The 17,075-nt window shown below is 36.5% G+C and overlaps 1 protein-coding gene across 4 annotated transcripts in view; it reads right to left on the reverse strand.

Annotated features, from left to right (window-relative positions):
* Positions 1 to 17,075, reverse strand: part of PPME1 (protein phosphatase methylesterase 1) — a 75,232-nt gene that overhangs the window by 27,322 nt on the left and 30,835 nt on the right. For all 4 annotated transcript variants that reach the window (XM_054241936.2, XM_054241935.2, XM_054241932.2 and 1 more), the window contains exons 4-5: positions 4,368 to 4,425; positions 3,203 to 3,254 (exon numbers count right to left, since the gene is read on the reverse strand). In XM_054241936.2, the coding sequence (XP_054097911.1) occupies positions 3,203 to 3,254; positions 4,368 to 4,425 (110 nt within the window). The remainder of the gene's footprint in view (positions 1 to 3,202; positions 3,255 to 4,367; positions 4,426 to 17,075) is intronic.

Below are 17,075 nucleotides of genomic sequence, written 5' to 3' on the forward strand. Positions count from 1 at the left end.
TGGGAGCAAACTTTTTTTTTTTTTGAGAAAAGACTAAAGTTGATCACATGAAATTTCCAGAATAAGTCTTCAATAATTCCAAAAAACTTTTAGTTGGTAACAGATAATGAGTAAAATAAAAGGATGCTATGGACAATTATCTAAGTCCAAGTCTCCTTAAAATACAATTAATTGAATTGAAGGGGTTCTGCAGTATCTGCTTCATGCACAAGGTAGAGAGGTCTGAAACATACCAACTGAACATCCTGTCTAAGCTTAGGAAAGGCATGTTTACCCAGGGAGAAGGTAGTTATGATCAATCACTTGATCATCTACCACTAAGAGAAATGTATTGTTATTAAAGTAAAGCAGAGCATTCAGTCAACAAGTACCTTACTTGAGGTAAGTCCTGAAAATCCAGAGAAATACAATAAAGATGAAGTAGCAAGGGTTACCCACAAATCTAGGCTATAACTGGATGTATCACAATTTTGGTGGATGTTTTTTAAGGGGATTCTGTCATATTTTAATACTAGGTTAATTTTCTGAGAAGCATTACTGTGTATCACAGAAACTGGAATATCAGAATGACCCAAGCTCAAATTCTGGCTTTTTCACATACTTTCTTATGTAGTATTTAGGTTCTGCAGTTGATATAAGTATGCCCATTTTGAGATTTTTTTTTTTCACAGAGTAATTGAATTCAGAAATCACACAAATATTTTACTGCTTAAATAATTTCAGCAAGAATCCAATTTGTCCAGCTTTTTGATTCTTGGTCATCTTCATCTACTGTGGATGATTTTTATCATTAAAAAAATTTTTTTGTGCCAGTTATCAACTTACTGCCTCAACTCCAATTCATCCTTCATTGCCTGCTCTACAAAAATAGATTTGAGGCCTTTAAGTAATTTTCCCTTGCCAGTAGGCAGGATGTTAAGCTACACTAATGGAGGGTGCTAGAGAAACGCAGAACTTCCCCAGTACCCAACTCCTGCCAATTCCTGCATAATTCCTCCAGCACAAGTGGCTTCTCTAGTACTCTAGCCCTTCCTCACCCAGTGTTTTATAGCCCAGTGCCTCTGGTGAGATACCGCCCCACGAACAGCTTTCCCTATACCCTAGAGGGCAGAATTCTGTCACGTTCCAAAGGGCAGATTTTCAGCAATTTCTAACCTTCGGTAGGCCATAGTCATGCATTCTCCAATAAGTTCTAGATTTCAACCATGCCTGCACTACCTCAGCTCAAGGGAGTAGTGGCTGTTCCTTATATCTGCTATTCCTATATTAGTAAGAGTTTTCTTTACTTCTTCTTTTTTTTTTTTTTTAAATTTTACTTTAGGTTCTGGGATACACGTGCAGGGTTGTTGCATAGGTGCATACATAACCAGATGGCTTGCTGCCTCTATTCCCCCTTCATCTATATCCAGCATTTCTCCCCATGTTACCCTTCCCCATCCTCCCCACTCCTTGCTATCCCTCCCCTAGCCCCCCCACCACTACCCCTAGTGTGTGATGCTCTTCTCTCTGAGCCCACGTGTTCTCATTGTTCAGCACCTGCCTATGAGTGAGAACATGTGGTGTTTGGTTTTCTGTTCTTGTGTCAATTTGCTGAGGATGACGGTTTCCAGATTCATCCAAGTCCCTACAAAGGACACGAATTCATCGTTTTTTATGGCTGCGTAGTATTCCATGGTGTATATGTGCCACATTTTCTTTACTTCTTACTACCAATCTCTCATTACAATCCCCTTTTATAGTGAATAATTCTTTATATGTGACTTTACTTATTCAAATTACTATGTGGCTTCTCTCTCCTGATGAACCCCAGACTGAAACATTATTATTTAGTCAATGTTTCCTTAAGTTTCTCAATTAATTCTTCAATTTCCTGTAGAATGTCAACCAAGCCATCATCATCAATATGTCTGACTGCCTGGACACTCAGATGATGTATTTCACTTTTTTGTTAAAAGTCAAGAAACCCTTTACTTCCTTAAAAATCATTCACAGATCTTCCTACAGGTATCACTAACAGGCTTGACAATTTGAGGATGTATTGCTCTCATATTAACAAAGGCAGTAGGAACAATTGGGGGAACAGATTCTTACCTCTCTTTTCATAGTTTTTAAGGCATATGTTCATTGAGTGGAATGGTATTCATATTATACATATTATTTCTTTCTCTCTCTCTCTGCCAAGCACTATAGTTGAATGATCATAAGTTCAGTCTACTGACTGTGTGATTTCATACAGTTATTCAACCTATATGAGCCAGTTTCCTCATCTGTAAAAGGGTATATCTGTATTACAGAGTTAATAATGAGGATTTAGTTTGAATAAATGATTAAACAAAATAAGTTAATGATTTATTCTTAATAAATGTTTAGTTTATACTTTAATGCAAGTTGGCAAATAAAAAGTACACAAATAACACCTATTATAGTAATAAAACTAATTATCTCCAGGTGGATAGTGAAGAAATAATAATATTAAAATTATTGCCATACCAGTTTGGGCTCTGAAGGAAAAGATTTATTCTTATGGTTAGAAAATCCTAATTACACTATAGGTCAGTGGTTCCCAAACAAGAGTCACTGAACTGGCTCCATCAGATTCCTATATAGAGCTTCACCAAAATATAAATGTTCAGACCCCACTGTTAGAAGTAGGTCTGGAGTAGGGCTAAGTCATCTGTATGTCTAGTAACTTCTCAAGTGCTTCTGATGAGTGAGCAGTTTTGACAGCCACTATACATGCTACATTCATTTTTTACTTTAGGCCCAGGATATAACTGCTATTTTTTAATATCATGTTCTGATCTTTCTATCACATAGGACAAAGAATGTGTGCAGGATACTTTAAGAAGATACTCTCAAGGCCTCTTGCATACTTTTCCAAGCATCAGTCCACAATAGGTATCCAGGTTCAATGCAATTCCATCAACAGAAGAAAACTTCTCAAAAGCCTTCAGTGCCTTGAAGAATTTTCAAGTGCTTTATATGATGACCATTGCATTGGACATAACAAGAAAGATGCAGGTTTCTTTCAAGATTAAATAGTAAGGAGAAACCAAAAGCAGAGGAAAGAGAACAGAAGTAAAATTTTCCTTGTGGTAGTAATTATTCCCTAACAATCTCACCAGGAAAGTGATAAAGTTATAGTACTATTTATAATAGTGACAGGAGCCAGGCAATGTATAAGAAATGTTTGGTTACTTACTTTGCCATAGTTTCTGCAGACAGATCTTCAGGATTTTTGACTTTTGTTTCACCTAAGATGAAAATATTTTAGAGATAAAATTCCCCAAGACAGGAATTATAAAAGCAGGAATACTCTCTTTTAAAAATATCATCTTTGGACAGTGGAATAGGGACTTTATAATTTTACACAATGGGTTTAGCAAGGATTTTCTACAGACAAATATCTATAGTTATCCTAAGGAGGATAATTACAGTAGCCTAGCAAAGATTTATCCACATTCCTTATACATCAAGAATTTGGTTACTTTAAATGACATTTTCTTAGCCTAAAACATATACAATATAAAAAAGGCTGGGCGTGGTGGCTCACGCCTGTAATCCCAGCACTTTGAGAGGCTGAAGCAGGTGGATCAAGAGGTCAGGAGTTGGAGAACAGCCTAGCCAACATGGTGAAACCCTGTCTCTACTAAAAATACAAAAATTATCTGGGCATAGTGGTGAGTGCCTGTAATCCCAGCTACTTGGGAAGCTGAGGCAAGAGAATCATTTGAACCCGAGAGGTGGAGGTTGCACTGAGCTGAGACCACGCCATTGCACTCCAGCCTGGGCAACAGAACAAGAATCCATCTCAAAAAACAAAACAAAACACAAAACATATAAAATACAAAAATGAATACTACATATAAAACTTTAATATATATATACACATATACATTTGTAAAGACTAGAACCTAGAACTTCCTTCAAAATGCCCAAATGGAGCTGGGCGCAGTGGCTCACACCTAGAATGTCAGCACTCTGGGAGGATGAGGTATATGGATCACTTCAGGTCAAGAGTTTGATACCAGCCTGGTCAACATGGTAAAACCCTGTTTCTACTAAAAATATAAATATCAGCCAGGAATGGTGGCACACACCTGTAATCCCAGCTACTCAGGAGACTGAGGCAGGAGAATTGCTTAAACTCAGGAGGCAGAGGTTGCAGTGAGCTAAGATTATGCCACTGCACTCCAGCATAGGCGACAGAGTGAAACTCCATCTCAAAAAAAAAAAAAAAAAAAAAAGGCCCAAATGGAATGGACTAGGTTATTTTATGGCCATGTTGAAATTTCTAATAATTATGACTATTCAAAGGGGTTTGATGGCTATAATTCAGTTAATGACTAATTAAGAACTTTACTCACCATGACTTCGCAGATCCAAAGCCACAATCCTACACTGAACTCTACTAATAATCGCTGCCTAGAAGAAAAAGGAAAAGTAGTTAAGACACATCTAGGATAACAAATTTTGCCCAATTACCAATGATAACTTTGTAAAATGAATTGCCATCAGAATTCAAAGGTCCCCAAAAAATCAAAAGACTTTCTAGTTTTAAGCAAAATGAAAGAATAATGGTTTTCTACTAGTTTTGGCATATATTGTGGTTCTGTCCCAACTTCAAAATATGGCTTTCTCTACCTAAATCCTTCTTTCAATCTTAACTCTTTCTATCCTTTCTTCAAACACACAGTTACAAGCCTTTAGACAATGACTCTGAGCTCTGGTTTTCATCTATATTCCTTGGATACCTTTTCCTTACGCTGGAGAGAGAATCACTTAGATAAGGACAGTGAGTCAGTTTATATCTTGGCTCAGGACATCACACAAACACATTCAAATCATGAAATAACACTGAAAGTAGCAGAAGTCATGGAATCTACCAGAGATTCACTTAAGACAGATACTGCAGAACATACAAGCTTGTGCACCTGTTAAATAAAAATGTATTTAAAAAGAAATCATAATATATGGGGGAGATACAGTTTTAGAGGCTGAAAGAAATCTGAAATAATTGAGGATCTTCTTCCTCAACTAAACTACATTCTTTGATAATATATCACTAATAGGGTTAGCAAATATCACCAAATTTCTTTTAACTTTTAGGAATAAAATAAAAGAACTGTCCAGTCTAACTCTCACATTTTATGAATGAGAAAACGAGGCCAAGAGATAAAAATTATTTGCCCAGGGTCACATAACAAATTAGGAGTAAAAACAGAACTAGACCCAAGGTAAGTTACCAATATAGAAGTCAATGTAAATCACAAAACAAGTCAGATTCTTAAGTCATATTTTTAAAGTCACCTAGAAAATCAGATCTGTTTTTACTTCTGTTACGCTAATACATACCTTTAAAGGCAACAATGGAATATTCTACTATACCTTGCAGTTTGTTTCTGAAAGCTATTTGCTAATTTACAGGAGTTACTTAGTGACAGTAAAGCCTTCAATGTCAAAAACAAATCCATATGTTAGAAATAAATTAGTGGCAAAGATAATATTAATTTGCTTGATTGTTCTAGATAAAAGAATAGAACCAGGTTAACTTGAAAGAAATGATTTGCAATCATAGGTGCCTGTCAGAAGATCACTACAAATATTAAAAACAAAATTTTCATTTATTTAACAAATCTTTCTAATAAAAATCTGGCACCAATGGAGTGTAATGGGGTTCCCTGAGGGAGAAATATTGGCAATATTCCTCCACTCATGGTATCTACATTCTACTATGATGGAGGAAGACTAGAAAAAAATAAATGAACAAATTCATAGACTAACATGGGCTATAAAGACAATAAAAAGTGTCAAGAGTACACCTATGGTAGCTATTCCAGATCTTATCACAAATAGTACAACTTTGCTACTGCTGAAATGGATAAATGGAAAGCAGCTATTAAGAACTAGACTTCTCCAGCCATTTTCTCACTAGAATATTATGGTGTTAGCAATAATTGCAACAATAGCAGTAGCAGCTAATATCTACTAAATCTTACTATGTGCCAGTCAGCAATCTAAGTGCTTCAAATGAATTACCTAACTTTCTCCTCACAACTCTTTACTACTTAGACATAATATTCAGCATTTTACAGATGAGGGCATTTTACAGAGAGATTAAGTAACTTGCCCAAGTCTAAATAGCTAATAAGTGGTGACAGAGCCAATTTTCAAATCCAAGCTTCATGGCTCCAGGTGGTTTCCAACCCTGGCTGCATAACAGAATCACCTAAACAATACTGCCCAGGTGCTAACCCACCAGAAATTCTGATTCAGGTGAACTGGGTTAAGAGCCAAAGTTATTTATACATTTCAGACTTCCCCAGGTGATTCTAATGTATAGCCAAAACTAAGGCCCACTATCCTAACCCTAGACTAGAGAACAAGAGATAAGATTGGAAGTAAGTAAGATCTGGGTAGTAATAAAATGCTTCTGTATCACTTTGTAATCTCACCAGATTATCTAAGATAATCTCATATTATCTTCTTACAAAGTCAGCTGGGAAAATATTAGTACAGTTTTGTTGGCTAACAAAACAGGTTCTTAGAGGTTTATCAAGTATTGGGGAAAGCATGGAGAAATAGGTAACCCCACAAACACATGATATCCTCAAACTTAATTTTGGCCAGTTTGATAAGTGAATCACTGTGGTACTGTTTTTTTAAAAATTGTGGGTACATGGTAAGGGTATGTTAATGTATTTGTGGGGTACATTACATATTTTTATACAAACAATGTATAACTATCATATCAGGCAAATGAGGTAATCATCACTTCATGAGGTATTCATCACTTTCAGCATTTATCCTTTGTGTGCAAAACAATCTAATTATACCTGTTTAGCTATTAAAAAATACGCAGTAAACTATTGTTTACTCTAGTCACCCTGTTGTGCCATCAAATACAAGATCTTACTCATTCTATCTAAATATTTTTGTACTCATTAACCAACCCCACTTGTCCCCACCTTTCCACCTCCCTCCCCCGATCCACTACTCTTCCCAGCCTCTGGTAACCATCTTTCTACTTTCCATCTCCATGAGTTCAATTGTTTTAATTTTTAGCTCCCACAAATAAGTGAGAACATGTGAAGTTTTTCTGTGCCTGGCTTATTTCACTTATCATAATGACCTCCAGTTCCATCCATGTTGTTGCAAATGACAGGGATCTCATTCTTTCTTATGGCCAAATAGTACTCCTTTGTGTATATGTACCACATTTTCCTTATCCATTCATCTACTGATGGACACTTTGGTTGCTTCCAAATCTTGGGCATTATGAATAGTACTGTAATAAACATGGGAGTGTAGTATCTCTTTGATGTACTGATTTCCCTTCCTTTGGTTATATACCTAGTAGTGGGGTTGCTGGATTATATGGTAGTTCTATTTTTAGTTTAGTTTTTTTTTTTAGGAATCAACAAACTGTTCTCCATAGTGGCTTTACTAATTTACATTGTCACCAACAGCGTATGAGGGTTCCCTTTTCTCTACATCCTCCCTAGTATTTGTTACAACCTAACTTTTGGATAAAAGGCATTTTAACTGGGGTATGATACCTCATTATAGTTTTCATTTGCATTTCTCAATGCAATGAATTGAGGTTATCAATGATGTTGAGCACCTTTTCATATGCCTGTCTGTCATATGAATGTACTCCTTTGAGAAATGTCTATTCAGATCTTTTGCCTATTTTAAAATTGGATTATTATATTTTTTTCCTATAGAGTTGTTGAGCTCCTTATATTTTTGGTAATTAATCCCTTGTCGCATGGATAGTTTGCAAATATTTTCTCCAATTCTGTGGGCTGTTTCTTCACTTTGTTGTTTCCTTTGCTGTGCAGAAGCCTCTTAACTTGACCTTATCCCATTTGTCCATTTTTGCTTTGGTTGCCTGTGCTTGTGGGGTATTACTCAAAAAAATCTTTGCAGCTGGGTGAAATGGTTCTTGCTGGTAATCCCAGCACTCTGGAAGGCTGAGACGGGCGAATCATGAGGTCAGGAGATCAAGACCACTCGGGCCAACATGGTGAAACCCCATGTCTACTAAAAATACAAAAAAAAAAAAAATAGCTGGGCATGGTGGTACACGCCTGTAGTCCCAACTACTTGGGAGGCTGAGGCAGGAGAATTGCTTGAACCCAGGAGGCAGAGATTGCAGTGAGCTGAGACTGGGCCACTGCACTACAGCCTGGGTGACAGTGCGAGACTCCGTAGCAAAAAAAAAAAATCTTTCCACAGTCCAATGTCCTGGAGAGTTTTCTCAATGTTTTCTTTAAGTACTTTCATAATTTGAGGTCTTGAATTTGAGTCTTTAATTCATATTTGATTTTTGTAGATGGCAAGAAATATGAGTCTAGTTTCATTCTTCTGGATATGGATATCCAGTTTTCCCAGCATCATTTACTGAAGAAATCATCCTTGCCCCAACATATGTTCTTAGCACCTCTATTGAACATGAGTTCACTGTAGATGTATGGATTTGTTTCTGGGTTCTTTATTCTGTTCCATTGGTCTATGTGTCTGTGTTTATGGCAGTACCAGGCTGTTCCGACTGCTATAACTCTGGTAAAATTTGAAGTCAGGTAATATTATTCCTCCAGTTTTGTTCTTTTCTATCAGGATAGCTTTGGCTATTCTGTATTTGTTTGTTTGTCTTGTGGTTCTATATAAATTTTAGAATTGTTTCTTCCATTTTGTGAAGAATATCATCGGTATTTTGATAGGGATTGTGTTGCATCTATAGACTGCTTTGGGTGTTATGGACATTTTAACAATGTTGATTCTTCCAATCCATGAACATGCAATATATCTTTCCCTTTTTTTGTGTCCTCTTCAATTTCTTTCATCAATGTTTTACAGATTTCATTGTATTTCACTTCTTTGGTTAATTCCTAGGTATTTTATTTGTAGCTACTATAAATAGGGTTACTTTCTTGGTTTCTTTTTCAGATTGTTTGCTGTTGGCATATGAAAATGCTAATTTTTGTACATCGATTTTGTATCCTTTGTAACTTTATCAAATTGATCAGTTCCAATAGTTTTTTTAGAGTCTTTAGGATTTTCTAAGTATAAGTTTATATCACCTGCAAAATTAGGATAATTTGACTTCTTCCTTTCCAATTTGGATGTCCGTCCTTTCTTTCTTTCTCTTGTCTGACTGCTCTAGCTAAGTCTTCCAATACTATGTTGGATAACATTGATGAAAGTGATCATCCTTGCCGTGTTCCAGATCTTAAAAGAAAGCTTTAAACTTTCCGTATATCATCGTTTTAGTATGATACTAGCTGTGGGTCTATCGTATGTGGCTTTTATTGTATTATATTTCTTCTATAGTCAGTTATTTTTCAAGGTTTTTAAAATAAAATAAAACATGATAAATTCAACATCATGAAGGGATGTTGAATTTGATCAAATGCTTTTCAAGCATCAGATGAAAAGCATTTATCCTTCATTCTGTTAATATGATGAATCACATTGATTGATTTGCATATGCTGAACCATACTCCCATCCCCAGGATAAATCCCACTTGGTCATAATAAATAATCTTTTTCTTTCTTTTTTTTTTTGAGACGGAGTTTCACTCTTGTTACCCAGGCTGGAGTGCAATGGCGCGATCTCAGCTCACCGCAACCTCCACCTCCTGGGTTCAGGCAATTCTCCTGCCTCAGCCTCCTTAGTAGCTGGGATTACAGGCACGCAGCACGATGCCCAGTTAATCTTTTTTGCATTTTTAGTAGAGACGGGGTTTCACCATGTTGACCAGGATGGTCTCGATCTCTTGACCTCGTGATCCACCTGCCTAGGCCTCCCAAAGTGTTGGGATTACAGGCGTGAGCCACCACGCCCGGCCTTTTTCTTTTTCTTTTTTTTTGAAACAGTCTTGCTCTGTCATCCAGGATAGAGGGCAGTGGCGTGATCCTGGCTCACTGCAACCTCCGTTTCCCAGGTTCAGGCAATCCCCCCACCTCAGCCTCTTGAGTAGCTGGAATTACAAGTGTGCAACATCACACCTGGCTGATTTTTGTATTTTCAGAAAAGACGGGGTTTCACCATGTTGGCCAGGCTGATCTTGAACTCCTGACCTCAAGCAATCCACCAGCCTCAGCCTCCCAAAGTGATGAGAATACAGGCACAAGCCACTGTGTCCAGCCTGAATAATCTTTGTGATGTGTTGTTGAATTTGGTTTGCTATTATTTTGCTGATGATTTTTGCATCAATATTCATTGAGGGTATTGGCCTGTATTTTTTTTTTTTTTTTTTTGTCTGTCTGGTTTTGGTATTAGGGAAATACTGGCAGCATAGAAAAGAGTCTAAAATTATTCCCTCCTCCTCTATTTTTGGAATAGTTTGAGTAGGACTGTTGTTAGTTCTTTTTTAAATGTTTGGTAAAATTCAGCAGTAAAGCCATCAGGTCCCATATTTTCTTTACTGGGAGACTTTTTAATTACAGCTTTGATTTTATTACTTGTTATTGGAATGTTCAGGTTTTGGATTTCTTTATGGTTCAATCTCAGTAGGTTGTGTCTAGAAATTTATCCATTTCTTCTAGATTTTCCAACTTATTGGCATATAGTTGCTCATACTATCCTCTAGTAATCCTCTGAATTTCTGCAATATCAGGTATAATGTCTCCTTTTTCAACTGATTTTATTTATTTGGGTCTTTCTTTTTTTCTTAATCTAGCTAAAGGTTTGTCAATTTTATCTTTTCAAAAACCAACTTTTCATTTTGTTGATCTTTTCTATTTTTTTATTTCATTTATTTCTGCTCTAATCTTTATTTCTTGTCTCTACAAATTTTCAATTTGGTTTGCTCTTGCTCTTCTACTTCTTTACGATGCATCGTTAGTTTGGTTGAGGGTTTTCTACATTCTTGATGTAGGTGCTTATAGCTATAAATTTTCCTCTTAGTACTGCTTTTGCTGTATCTCACAGGCTTTGGTATGTTGTTTCGTTATAGTTTGTTTCAATAAAATTTAAAATTTCTTAATTTCTTCATTGGCCCACTGGTCATTTAGGAGCATACTGTTTATTTTCCATGTGTTTGTAGAGTATCCAAAATTCCTCCTCTTATTGATTACTAGTTTTATTCCATTGTGGTCAAGAATGTACTTGATATAATTTCAATTTTTTGAATGTTATAAAACATCTTTGGCCTAACATGGTCTATCTTTGAGAATGATCCACGTGTTGGAGAAGAATGTGTATTCTGCAGCTATTGGATAAAGTGTTCTGTAGGTAACCATTAGGTGCATCTGATACACAGTGCAGATTAGGTAAATTTTTTGTGTTGATTTTCAGTCTGGATTATCTGTCCAATGCTGAAAGTGGGGTATTGAAGTCTCTAGCTATTACTGTATTGAGGTCCATCTCTCCCTGTTTAGCTCTAATAGTATTTGCTTTACATATCTGGGTGCTCCAGTGTTAGGTGCATATATAACTATTATATTTTCTTGCTGAATTGATCCCTTTATCATTTAATGAACTTTACCTCTTTTTATATTTTGTCTTGAAATCTATTTTGTCTGATATATACATAGCCACCCCGCTCTTTTTTAGTTTGCATTAGCATGGAATATCTTTGTCCTTCACTTTTTCAGTCTATGTGTACCATTATAGATGAAGTGTGTTTCTAGTCGGCAACAGGTCAGTGGGTCTTGTTTTTGTATCCATTCAACCACTCCGTGTCTTTTGATTGAAGAGTTTAGTCCATTTACATTCAATGTTATTATTAATGAGGACTTACTTCTACCACTTTGTTTCCAGCTGTTTTATGGTCTTCTCTTCCTTCTTTCCTGTCTTCCTTTTAATGAAGGTAATTTTTTTTGGTGGTATGTTTAAATATCTTGCTTTTTATTTTTTGTGTATCTGTTGTATGTTTTTGGTTTGAGGTTGCTTGCAAATAGTGTCTTATAACCCATTATTTAAAAGTGACAATTTAAAACTGATTTCATAAACAAACTAACAAACATAGAGAAAACCAATAAAAACTCTACATTTTAACTTCAGCATCCTGCTTTTTAATTTTTGTATTTCTACTTCTTTTCTTTTTTCTCCTTTTAAGACAAGGTCTCCTGCTGTTGCCCAGGCTGGAGTGCAGTGGTGTGATCTCAGCTTACTACACCCACTGCCTCCCAGCTCAAGTGATCCTCCCACCTCAGCCTCCTGAGTAGCTGGGTCTACTGGCACATACCACTATACCTGGCCAACTTTTTGCATTTTTTGCAGAGATGGGGTCTCACCATGTTGTCCAGGTTGGTCTTGAATTCCTGGGCTCAAGCAATCCATCCACCTCAGCCTCCCAAAGTGCTGGGATTACAGGTACGAGCCACCATGCCCAACCTATTTATATCTATTGTTTCTATTTCCATACTATTTTACTGTTTATGTCTTGAAAAGTCGTTGTAGTTAATATTATTGATTGGTTTCTTTTTAAATGTTTCTCCTCAAAATAAGTAGTTTAAACACCACAATTACAATGTTATTCTGTGTTTTTCTGTGTACTTATCATTGTGTTTTGTACCTTCAGATAATTTCTTAGTATTCATTAATGTCCTTTTCTTTCAGATGGAAGAACTTCCTTTAGCATTTCTTGTAAGTCTGGTGTTGATGAAATCTCCCACCTTTTGTGTGTCTGGGAAAGTCTTTATCCTTTTTCATGTTTGAAGGATATTTTGACTGGATATACTATTTTAGAATAAAAGTTTTTTTTTTTTCCTTCAGCATTTTAAATATGTTATGCCACTCTCTCCTAGCCTGTAAGGTTTTCACTGAGATGTCTACTTCCAGATGTATTGGAGCTCCATTATATATAATTTGTTTCTTTTCTCTACCTGCTTTTAGAATTCTTTCTTTCTCCTCAATCTTTGGGAGTTTGATTATCAAATGTCTTGAGGCATTCTCATTTGGGTTAAATCTGCTTAATGTTCTATAGCCTTCTTGTACTTGAATACTGACATGTTTCTCTAGGTTTGAGAAGTTCTGTTGAATAAATTTTCTATGTCAGTCTCTCTACCTCCTCTTTAAGACCAGTAACTCTTAAATTTGCCCTTTGAGGCTATTTTCTATTGTAGGTGTGCTGCATTGTTTTTTCTGTTTTTCTTTTGCCTCCTTTGCGTATTTTCAAATAACCTGTCTTCAAGCTCACTAATTCTTACTTCTGTCTCATTAACTATGTTAAGAGACTGATGCATTCCTTACCATGTCAATTGCATTTTCAACTCCATAATTTCTGTTCTTTTTGATTATTTCAATTGCTTTGTTAAATTTATCTGATAGAGAAATTTTCTGAATTCCTTTTCTGTTATCTTGAATTTTGTTGAGTTTCCTCAAAATAGCGATTGTGAATTCTGTCTGAAAGGTCACATATCTCTGTCTCTCACACAAAAGCATGAGCCCCTGTCTCTCCGGGATTGGTCCCCAGTGTCTTATTTAGTTCCATTTGGTGAGGTCATGTTTTCCTAGACAGTCTTGATGTTTGTCAAGTTCATCCGTGACCGGGCATTGAAGAATTAGGTATTTATTGTAGTCTTTGTAGTGTGAGCTTGTTTGTACCTATTCTTCCTAAGAAAGCTTTCCAGGTATTCAAAGAAACTTGGGTATTGTGATCTAAGTTTTTGGTCACTGCAGCCATATCTGCATTAGGGGGCACCCTAAGCCTCTACATCTTATAGACTCACAAAGGTACTATTTTGGTGGTGTTGGATAAGATCCAGAATAATTTTATGGATTACCAGGCAGAGATTCTTATGCTCTTCCCTTATTTTCTCCCAAACAAATGGAGTCTCTCTGCACTGAGTTTCCTGGAGCTGGGAGTGGAGTGACACAAGTGTGCCCCTGTGGTGATCAGTGGAAGCTTCTATTTCAACATCTTGCTCTGCCTCCCCTCTCAAAAGTGTTAGTCTTTTATTTTACTTTATACTTTGCCAATTCATAATAAGGTAGTCCCATTTTTATAAATTTATTCATTATCTATATTTTTCTATGAACTGACACTTCTTATCTCTTACCCATTTTTCTTCTAGATTGTCTTTTTTCTTACTGCTTTATAGTTTTTTTCTTTTAAATATAATGAAAATATTAGCCCTTTGCCTATAGTTTATATTGCACATATATGAAATATTTTTTATCTAGCACATAGCTTGTGTTTTTAGCTTTAAGGTATTTTGTCTAGAAGTTTTGGTTTTGGTAAAGTCAAATTAATCTTTTACTTACGGCTTTTACTTCTTTTGGCTAAGTTTAAGAAGGCTGCCTTAAGGCAATATCTGAATTTTCTTATGATTTGTTTTTTAAATTCACCCCTTTAATCCATTTGTATTATTACTTCATTGTGTATTAAATTCCTTTTTATACATGGGCTTATTTCTTTATTCTTTCTGCCAATACTATACTATTAACTGATAGACTTTTAGAGTATGTTTTGATATCTCAAAGAGCAAGTCACTTCCTTCTTGCTCTTCTTCAAAATTATCTTGGTTATTCCTAGGCATTTATTATTCTGTGTGAATTTCAATTTGTTAATTAAGTCTCACAAAAAATCCCACTGGGATCTTAACCAGCTTAGCTAGATTCATACAGGAACCTAATTTCCCTATTCAGATTTTCCTTTAAATCCATCTGTGACATTTTATTGTTTTCTTCATAAATGTCTTATACATTTAAAAAATAAAGTCTATTTCCAAATATTTTATATTTTGTTGCTTTTATTAATAGGATCATTTTTCCTATTACATTTCCAGATCTGCTAAGTGCTAATTTTAGAAAAGACAGATTTTTAAAACATCAACTTTGTAAACTATTGCTTAACTAGTCATTTGTCAGTTGATTTTCTTTGATTTCCTAGGGTGATAACATCTTCACATAACAGTTCTAGCCACTTTTTTTTTCAAATCTTTAAAACTCATTTGTCTTTTTCGTCTTGTTTGCTAGAAGCTCCAATATAAAACTGAAAATTGCACCCTTATTGTCTTAGTCCATTTATGTTGCTATAAATAAATACCTGAGCCTGGGTAATTTATAAGGAAAAGAAGTTTATTTGGGTCACAGTTCTACAAGCTGTACAAGAAGTACAGCACCAACATCTGCTCTGCTGAGTGCATCAGGCTGCTTCCACTCATGGTGGAAGGCTAAGGGGAGCTGACATACGCAGAGGTCATGTGTTGAAAGTGGAAGCAGAAAGAGGGGAAGCAGATGTCAACACCTTTTTAAACAACTCTTGCAAGAAGTAGGAGAGTAAGAACTCATTCATTACCATGAGAATGGCACCAAGCCATTCATGAAGGATCCACTTCCATGACCTAAACATTTCCCATTAGACCTCACCTCCAACATTAGGGATCGAATTTCAACTGAGATTTAGAGGGGTCAAATGTCCAAACCATAGCACTTGCCTTATCCCTGAGTTTAAGAGGACTGTGTCTGTTTTACCACTGAGTATGATATTTATGCAATTTCTACTTTCTATATAAATTTTATAATCTTTAGGAAGTTTTTCATACATTCCTAGTTGCCAAGAGTTTTCAACATGGATGTTATAGTTTATCAAGTCCTTTTTGGGCATCAAGTGAGGTAAGAGGTGAATCATACTAATAAGATTTTCTAATGCTGAGACATTCTTGTGTTCCTTGAACAAAACCTACCTGCTCAGAGTGTATTATTATTTTACCACACTATCAGTCTGCTATTATTTCGTTAGGATTATGTGAATGAGCAAGTATTTATGTATGTATGTATAAATGAGATGGGGTCTTGCTCTGTCACCCAGGCTAGAGTGCAGTAGCATGATCTTGGCTCACTACAACCTCAAACTCCTGGACTCAAGCATTCCTCCCACCTTAGCTTCCCAAGTAGCTGGGACTATAGATATGCGCCACTGTGCCCCACTTCTGAATCTATTTTATAAGTGAAACAGGCTTAGTTTTCCTGCATTATCATTGCTTGGTTTTGGTATTAGACTGGTAACGCATTCATAAATAAATCAAACAGCTTAAAATAGTATTATCCTAAGTAGTTTTTTACATGATAGAAAATGTAAATCAACTTTCTTTTTTAGAGAAATTAATACTCCATAAGATGTCAAATATTTAGAATTGAGTAATATAAGCACAGCCTTCTAACTAGTCTCCCTGCCTCCATTGTGGTTTCTTGCCCAATCAATCATCTATACTAGTATTTTGATTTTTCTTTTTTTTTTTTTTTCTGAGACGGAGTTTCACTCTCGTTACCCAGGCTGGAGTGCAATGGCGCAATCTCGGCTCACTGCAACCTCCGCCTCCTGGGTTCAAGCAATTCTCCTGCCTCAGCCTCCCGAGTAGCTGGGATTACAGGCACGCGCCACTATGCCCAGCTAATTTTTTGTATTTTTAGTAGAGACGGGGTTTCACCATGTTGACCAGGATGGTCTCGATCTCTTGACCTCGTGATCCACCCGCCTCGGCCTCCCAAAGTGCTGGGATTACAGGCGTGAGCCACCACACCCGGCCGTATTTTGATTTTTCTAAAGCTCTTCGATAGCTTCCTATTGCCTAAAACAGTGGTACTCAATTATAATTAGGTAAATGTGTATCAAGATACTTAACCCACCAGAACTTTACAGTGTGAATGTGTGTCAAGCAAAACATGCTTTGATATTCCCTCTCTAATTCTGACACATCTAAAATATGCTTAATGTGGATGTGGGTGGGGGGAGTGTTGTGTTTAAAAATAGCACCCATGGCCAGACACAGTAGCTCATGCCTGTAAATCCAGCACTTTCTTGAGAGGCTGAGGCAGGAGGATTGCTTGAAGCCAGGTGTTCAAGACCAGCCTGGGCAATCTAGTGAGATTCCCTCTCTATAAAAAACTAAAAATAGGTCAGGTGTAGCGGCTCATGCCTGTAATCCCAGCACTTTGGGAGGCCGCAGTGGGTGGATCATAAGGGCAAGAGATCAAGACCATCCTGGTCAACATGGTGAAACCCCATCTCTACTAAAAATACAAATATTAGCTGGGCGTGGTGGCGCATACCTGTAGTCCCAGCTACTCAGGAGGCTGAGGCAGGAGAATTGCTTGAACCTGGGAGGCGGAGGTTGCA

Source organism: Callithrix jacchus, chromosome 10 (genome assembly GCF_049354715.1).
Source record: "Callithrix jacchus isolate 240 chromosome 10, calJac240_pri, whole genome shotgun sequence".
Lineage (NCBI taxonomy): Eukaryota > Metazoa > Chordata > Mammalia > Primates > Cebidae > Callithrix > Callithrix jacchus.